Below are 8,115 nucleotides of genomic sequence, written 5' to 3'. Positions count from 1 at the left end.
GGCTTACCACAAGGGCAGCTTTTTTTTCCTCTCATATGCCAAGGGAAAGGGAATGGATCTATTGGGGCCTTGGAATAGCTCCTACTGCTGGGACAAAACTAAGTGCACTGACACCTGCTGGCACTAGGAAGCTGACAAGACTTGACTCCTAGCACAGTACTGAGCAGGGTAACACCCAAATGGTGCATGGGATATTGCCACAATGAGTGACCACAGGGTCCATAATAAAAGGTCCAGCAGGCATCCCCAAATCCCTCCCCATTCTTTACTGACAAACAGAGGCGGTGGCTAACCCTGGGTAGTTAGGAAGCGTCTCAATGTTCCCAATTACTGACCTTACAAAAATCTTCTCCATCTCCTCTAGTCTGTACACTTCCTTCACACTGTGGGTGGGGGAGAGGAGAGAAATGTTCAGGGGTTAGATTTATCCCACCTCTCTCAACCAGGCCCTGTTGTGCGTGCTGCTACAGACCCTTACAGTGCAAAGCAGGCAGGTACAGCTACGGTTCACCCTGCTCCTCAATTTCATCCCCTGGAAGACTGCTCCTCCCAGCGCACAGGAGACTGACTCCTGCACCACTCACAGCTCGGTCCGTGTAGGCAGCATGTAGAGGCCTTGTTCTCACTGCTGCGAGAACTGCATTTTTTACCTCAGACAAACAGAAGAAATTTGTAGCGAAACCCAGGCACTTCAGTTTTACTGTGAGGTGAATTCACTCAGGTCTGCCCCAGGCAGAAGCGCAGTGCTGGTCTTGTGATAAAGCTGAAGTGCCTGGTCTTCACTGTGCATTACCCATGGGACAGCAACAGCTTATGCAGAGACAAGAAGCCCAGAGTCATCATTCTCCTGCTCTGAAATCAGCCCAAATTATTTCAAGCCACTTCCACTCCATTTACCTTGGGGATCTCCAAGGCAAAGACATCCAGAGAAACCTTTTCTACAAATGCAGCCCACTCCACACTGCCACCCCTTCAAGTCTCCCTCCTCACACAGCACTACAAGTGCCAGGCTTCCAGAGACAGAGATTTAAAGTCCCCACAGCAAAAGCCATATTACTGAGGCGGCCTCTCTACAGCCTGAGAACACTTCTCCCAGCCCAACAGCTTGCAATTCTCCCTGCCAGCATCAGGGACACCCTGGCTGAAGCCACAGGCTGTCTGCAATAGCATTAACTAAGACATGCTTGCCATCCAACACGAAGCCACTGCTCTCAGACTTCTACCCACACTCTCCCCCACCCTTGCTGACAACTCCCCCCTCACAGTGCCTGACCTCTCCCTCACTCAGATCCCTGTTCTATGTCCTCATCCTAACACATGGCACAACAAAGCCACTGAGAAACAAAACTGACGCTTAAAGTGGTGGCTCTCAAAACCTTAAATAGCTTTCCTTTTTAAGCGATTCAGAGCCAGCCAGCTAGCAGCACTGCTAGATTCAGTAGCCGCATGAGCTTACTACTATTTCCCCTCCCCCTGCTCCTTACACTCCCCTGTTGTGGCTTGTTGTCCCCCGCTCCACAGTGCAGATTCTCTCTTCCCATCTGAAGTTCAGCACAATGAGGCTCCGAACATCTGGGCCCTCCGCATACCACCCAAAGGACAGGAGGTCAATGAACAGACAAAGCTGGAGCGAGCACTATGCCAGTAATTTATCTGGGAGTGTTTTCCATCTGAATGAAAACTCAAGAATGTGTCTAAAGCCTCATCCTCAGATTAACCCTATGGAGATCACAGGCTCCGCTGACACTCAGGAATAGTCCCTATTCAGTTTGTAGTGGTCAGCAATCAGTGTGGCTGTACCCCTCCTGCCACCTCAATGGAGACAAGGGGGGGGAAAGGACTTTGCATTTATTGAGTTAATTGAGGCTTATGCCCAATTACAAGAATGTCCTTGATATCAGCACTGGCTACTCCTGGTACGTACAAGGCAGATTTATCTGTAATCTTCAAAAAATTAATCTGAGGGTACCAAGAACAACAGTCACCCATGTCATCTCTGAAATTTAAAAGGGGACTCCTCACCACCTAGCTGATATGACACTCTATAACAGAGATTCTCCCAATTGGGGTTCTGTGACAACTTGAGAGCATCATGGGATGCCATGCAATGTTAGCACTGTTAGGTGTGCAAACATGATTCAATAGATAAACCCAGAGATTTCACGGAATCTTGAACTAGGAATCCATAATGTTAAAACCATTCTGATCTGGTGTGGTCTGAGTTCTCTGCAACAGAAGAACTGCTCCGTTAATTGTTCTGTAGTCAAAAAGAGTGCAAGCTAAGAGCTGACATTTTTGGAGGGGTGCCTCAAGTCTAAAAAGGTGAAAAACACTCATCTATAAGCTCTCACGACCTTCATCCTTCTGCAAACTGACCCCAGCAGCCCAAAAGCGAGAGGCACACTCACTCACCGAATGGGGTTCATATCTGGCCGGCTAGGTTTAGAAACAGCTTTGACAAACTTCTCTGCGAGCTGAATCCTGGAACAAAAAGAAAAAAGAAAGAGTTCTGTGGTTAGCAATGGCTCATACAGAGGAACTAGGGAGTATCCCCAGAACACAGCAGAGCACTGATGAGCCTTTTCCATACACAACACGCTGCCCTGTGCGACACTACCACCAGCCTAGCATACCCAAGAATTCGCCTTTACTCAGTGCCCGTGCTCTATATTGATCAAAGTAGCAGCTGCTGGGCTCATTCAGTAGGAGTGGCTCCCCAAAGGCTGTTTGACAAGCTTCATCCAATAATGTATATACCCCACATGCTGCTGAGCCCAAGCATTAACGGGGGAGCAGAAGTGGCCAGGATGCTAGTGAGGAAAAGACTTCTCCACTCTGCAAGTCCCAACCCTGCCCCCTCAGACTCCTGGGGATGCTGAACCTATCCTTTTTGTGGCTGACTCACGCCAGCCTTGTCTACACTTGCTTGCTTCTGCCATCAGAGCTTCTAGAGACAGAAAGGAAATGCCACCACCAAGTCACCAAAGAATAGGGGCTTTGTTTTTCTCAGCAGCTGTGCCAACAGTCTGTGAAGTGCCCCTCTGGGAAGGCACCAGCTGTTGAAGGGACCATGGCAGTCAGCAGAAGGCACAGGAGAGTCTACAAGAACCTTCTGCCAGCTACTGGACAGCAGAAATACTCTCATTCTGTTGGCAAAGTCAAGATTTCTCTGTTGCAGGGGAGCTGTGGCTGTGGACACTCAAACTGTCACCAGCAAAACTAATGCAACTGTGTAGCATAGGCAAGGCCTAAGGTGGGAATCAGGCCTTCTCTGATCCACAAAGGGAGTGGGGAAAAATAGACTGAATCACTTATGTGCCAGGCCTCAGCCTTATTCACCCACATCAGCTAGGCATCCCTGGATCCCTGTGGGCTTTGCTTTGCCATTAGCCTATTTCCTGCACTAAAAGAGTTTCAAGACAGCTCTCAGCATGTAGCTAGGTCCTAAAGCCCCACCTACCGCTGATTAAAGTGCTGCTCTCGGACATCATGGCCATTCAACACCAAGACATCCAGGATGTGGATAGCACCAATTTTTCGTTGGGCTTTCCCCTGGGGAAAGAAACACAGCAAGTTACTCTGCAGACTCTGGCTGGTAGCCTGTCTTCATTATGCACAACAGAACCATCTGCAATCTACCTTCCCCCTTGTGCCATCCCACTAACTCCAGAGGGCAAAAACCTCACCTCCTTTTACCAGGACACACACTTCTGCTGTAGGCTCCCTGCCCAGAGCGAATTCACAGGGGCTCACTCACCTATTATCTTTCATCAAAGCCATGCAAGTCAAATATACCCATTCATCTGGGAAGGGCTGGACAACTCTCTATGGAGTCCATCACCCCTGGTATAGGCCAGCTTCAGGTCACAGTGCCCACAAGAGTACTCCACTCCTGCAGCTCAGCATGCTATAGCACTGGATCTGCTCTGTCAGGCCCAGGGCAGTGAGATTCAGAGCGAACCAAGGCCACACATTACAGAGAAGCCCCAAGGCTCACCCCATGAGTCTGCTTGTACAAGGTTGCAATCACTCCCAGGGAGATCAAATATAACCTGAAGGAAATCCAGTTCATCTGCTGCTTCATCTACTGGTACTTTTTATGGCATTTAGACCAGTTTGTAGCATTACCAGAGGGGTGTCAAAGAGACAGAGCCAAACTGCAGAGGCCTATCATCAGCTGGCTGCAATGCTTGTGGGTCTTGGACTGGCCCCACGTGCCAGCCCTGGCCCCATGCACTGCACAGCAGAGCCAGTCCAGGGTGCAAGCTGTATGCAGAGCCTGCACTGTATTGACTCTGCATATTGAATCTGGAGCCAGTCCAGATCAAGCCCAGAGACCAATCCCGCACACCAGACTCAGTGTGCAGGGCCAGTCTGGCACAGGCGCCACATACTGCACATGGAGCCAATCTGTGGGCCCTATCCAGCCTGCAGTGCTGGATGAGTTTAATACCCCTGCACTATAATGCCGCACATCATCCATCCGCTCAGTTCTTATAGCACTTTTAAACTACTGGAAGTGCTACAAATGTTATGTCTGACCATATCCTTAGGGTCAATTCCTTGCTGCAATGCATTCAACATGACAAGAAGTCATCTATGGATACCACATATCACTAGGACTGAATAGGGAGAAAAGAGCTTAACCCAAAATAGCATCCCTGGGAGTCCCAAGCCAAGCCCCTGCACCATCACATTTACCATGTAATACTCGCAAGAAATGGAAGTGCTGGCAGACAATGTCCCTTATATAAGAAGGAATGGCTTCCCACCTCTCCTTTTAGCTCATGAACAATCTCCACAGAGAGCAGGGTGTCCCGTGGCAGCTCAGTTTTCAAGTCCAGCTTTGTCCAGCGGTCCGACTGGCGACCGTCCCAGGTGTAGATCTGGGACTTCTGTGGACCGAAGAGGAACGAGTCAGAGTTAAATTCATCCAGGATTGAGGAAAACTCTCTCTGCCTTAAATGAACTGTATCCCCAAAGTCCTCCCTGCTGACAGCAGTGGGCACTCTAAGTGATTTGTCAAGAAAGAAGCTTACATGTCTGGTAATAAGGCAACAGAACACTGATCCGAGCTCTATTCATTTGGCAAGGCCTCGTCACATCCTCACAAGAGGAACCAAAAGGGAGAAGATAACCTTGGGGGGTGCGGGGGAGAATCAGATGCTGAGATAGAGAATGCTGCATCCACTTCGATGCAAGGTTAAAAGCGAAGGATTATTTAGCATAGGAAGCAGAAGATTAAATAGACAGCAGAGAGAAAAAAAGGAATAGGAAATAACTAGCAGTCTTTAGTAATGTTGATGAGACTCCCTGTGTTACCAGGGCAAAAAAGAGCAGGGTGGAATTACAAAGCAACATGCTAGAAACAGATTGTAACAGCAGTGGTGGCATAATTAACCAGTGGAACTTCCTGCTGCAGGGTGCAACAGTTCTTGGCACTTACCCCCAGCCCTAGCAGGAACTTTTGTTCACTTCCAGACACCATACATCTGTAGTCGAACACGGGACGGATCTTCTCCAGAGTTTTTGAGGTGAGCAGTGTTGGTTTGTAACTGAAGACATCAATTTCTGTGCCCTTTAGTGCAAAGTCAGGAGAAAGATGAGTGACATGATACAGATGCAGCAGAACCCAGGTCATTTGCTTCTGGGTTAGTTCACACTGGATTTCTAAAGTAAGGACAAGCTTTTACCATAAAAGGTGCACCTCTCCACTCAGAGGGAGGACAGTAGCAGGTCTGCACAGCTGATCAGCACCCTTTGAAATAAAAACTGGACCCCCCCCCGTACAGCTGTTCACCGCATCACTCCCAGCTAGACTGCAAACCCCACTGTCACAGGGAAGTCAGAACCCTAGCCCTGTAAACAATCTGGGCTCTACTCTGCTATGAAAAAACACAGCATTTTGGAAGACCACATTTTCAGTTATCAATGCAAACTCCAGCAGAGCTAATAAGCAAAGATGCTTTTCTTACTAACGGGACTTAGTTTAGGTTTCGAGCACACTGAAATCAGACAGAAACCAAGTGGAAGGCCTGAGAGAAACTGGACAGCTGCAGAGGTCATGAGTTCAGCCCACAACGGCAGTCAGCTGTACCAAGCATCTATTTCCAATGGTTTGCTGCTCTCCTTTAGGGTGTGCCAAAGAAAGGGTGTAGAGGGAAAAGGAAAGCTTGGTTATAGTTATTTACATGCCTGGTGCAGAAACAGGGCTCAAAGCTGAAGACATTCCTTTAGACAGAAAGGGATTCCTTCTCTCTTCAGTCTTGCTGGATGAAGTTAGCCAAAATCACCCTCTCCTTCCCAGCTACACTAGGTGCAGCCCTCATCCCCCCCTCCCACCCCAGTCACACTACACAGGGAAGGGAATCTATGCCTCTGGGGCTCAGAAGTGGAATAAGCTTTAATGAAAACATGCTCAGAGGAAGGGAGCTGAGTCTATAAGGAACACGTGGGAACGCTCACAGCTCTGTCAAGGGGGACAGCAACAACTGGCTCCCTCACAGAGCTCAGCTTTCACTATGTACTGTCACAATTCAGCATTTCAGTGACAGGAGAGCAGCATATACCTTGGTGAGACAGGGACAGCCAAGGGCATGAAAGGACCTCAGGGCAATCCAAGCTTTGCTTTGAGCTCAGAAAAAAAAAAAAAAAGCACCATCTTCTGATATTCCTTTACCCAGCAGCAGGTTTTCTCCTGCCAAGACCCTCTTACCTTCCCAGCTCCCAGACAGTGTGGGGGCCACCCCACCGCAGGCTGCTGTTGGTCATCCAACACAATCTGTGCATTTGCTCCCATGGGAAGTAAAGGAAGCCTCTCCAGAAATGCCATCATTTCGAACCAGTCTATTTAGGACTTATCACCAAGCAAGTTCTAGACAACATATGTAACCCAGCTCCAGCTCCGATGAGCAACTTTAAGCAGTTCACCCCAGTATTTAGAACAAACTGTAATTCAGGATCTCACCTGGATGAGCTCAAAGAACTTGGACTTGGGATCAGATGATGATGGAGCAACTCGAGCCTGATCTGGGATCTAAAACAAACAAAAAAAAAAAAGGCTCGACATGAGCCTCGAAAATGAGTCTCATGCCTGTTCTGCATGGACATGTTCTCAAGGTCAGCAAGGCCTAGGCTCTGCTTCCAACAAAGACACTCTGATTCCTGATAACCAAACTCTCGGCATGCACACTGCTGATGCCCACAGCAAGGTAAAGGCAGAAAGTATATAAAACAGATTGGGCCTGATAAACGGACATAGCATGTCTTATAGGATATGATGGAGGGTTTTAAGGGGTCTAGACTGTAACTTTTCACGATCTACCATGTTTACTCGATTCCAAGACGAGGTCTCCCTGCCATTTAACATGGGGGGGGGGGGCCCTCATTTTGGAACTGAGTATGAGAAGTAGGGACCAGACTAGAGGTGGTGTGGGGGCAGGCAGTTACTGCATCTCCAGCTCTAACCTAGAGTCAGGACCAGAGCTGCAGCCGCACCCTGCCATCTCCCCACCCCTCTCCCTACCCTGCACCCTCTTTCCTCCCCCCACACTTATCAGGACCACTTTTAGAGCTGACGTATCTTTACATGCATTGCCCCAGATGTACCCAGTAATATTAACCTTGTCCTGACCCACAGGAAATGCATTAATGCTCTTGGCTGGAGTAACTCAACCTATCCCTTTCCACATTGCACTACAGTAGGAAAGCAATCCATGACCCCCTTGTTCAGCAGCATTACTCACCCCCCACAGCCGGAGGCACTCCTTCCGAATTTCAGCCTGCCGTGGCTCGAACAGGGTCCTAGACAAAGTAAAAGCCAGCAGATGACTTCCAGTAAAAGCATTAATATGCTCAGAGCTATCAGCCCCCTCAGAACAAGGCATGTCACTCCTTGGTATCAACAGACTGCTGCATTCAATGGAAAGCTGTTTTCCCCCTTCCAAATTCCTGCACTAGAACCTCAATTACCCACTTACTTCCCAACCTCTCCCTGCAGAAAGCCAGCCACAGGAGGATACTACCACCAGGCCTTCTGGGCTAAACTAGGTGTTATAAAAGCATTGTTAGGACATTAGCTTTCAAAAGTACCATGCTAATATGAACTGACTCTTT

The 8,115-nt window shown here is 48.6% G+C and overlaps 1 protein-coding gene across 4 annotated transcripts in view; it reads right to left on the bottom strand.

Annotated features, from left to right (window-relative positions):
- The window catches only part of CMTR1 (cap methyltransferase 1), a 38,016-nt gene that overhangs the window by 5,409 nt on the left and 24,492 nt on the right, over nucleotides 1–8,115 (bottom strand). For 3 of the 4 annotated variants that reach the window (XM_006018572.1, XM_006018573.2, XM_025197843.1), the window contains 7 exons: nucleotides 7,746–7,803; nucleotides 6,968–7,036; nucleotides 5,447–5,578; nucleotides 4,773–4,895; nucleotides 3,461–3,552; nucleotides 2,413–2,481; nucleotides 336–383 (listed from right to left, as the gene is read on the bottom strand). In XM_006018572.1, coding sequence (XP_006018634.1) covers nucleotides 336–383; nucleotides 2,413–2,481; nucleotides 3,461–3,552; nucleotides 4,773–4,895; nucleotides 5,447–5,578; nucleotides 6,968–7,036; nucleotides 7,746–7,803 — 591 coding nt within the window. Of the gene's footprint in view, nucleotides 1–335; nucleotides 384–478; nucleotides 811–2,412; nucleotides 2,482–3,460; nucleotides 3,553–4,772; nucleotides 4,896–5,446; nucleotides 5,579–6,967; nucleotides 7,037–7,745; nucleotides 7,804–8,115 lie in introns of all 4 variants that reach the window. The other variant, XR_003092823.1, reaches the window with a different exon arrangement.

Source organism: Alligator sinensis, unplaced genomic scaffold, assembly GCF_000455745.1.
Source record: "Alligator sinensis unplaced genomic scaffold, ASM45574v1 scaffold198_1, whole genome shotgun sequence".
NCBI lineage: Eukaryota > Metazoa > Chordata > Crocodylia > Alligatoridae > Alligator > Alligator sinensis.
This window is presented reverse-complemented; position numbering and strand designations above follow the sequence as displayed.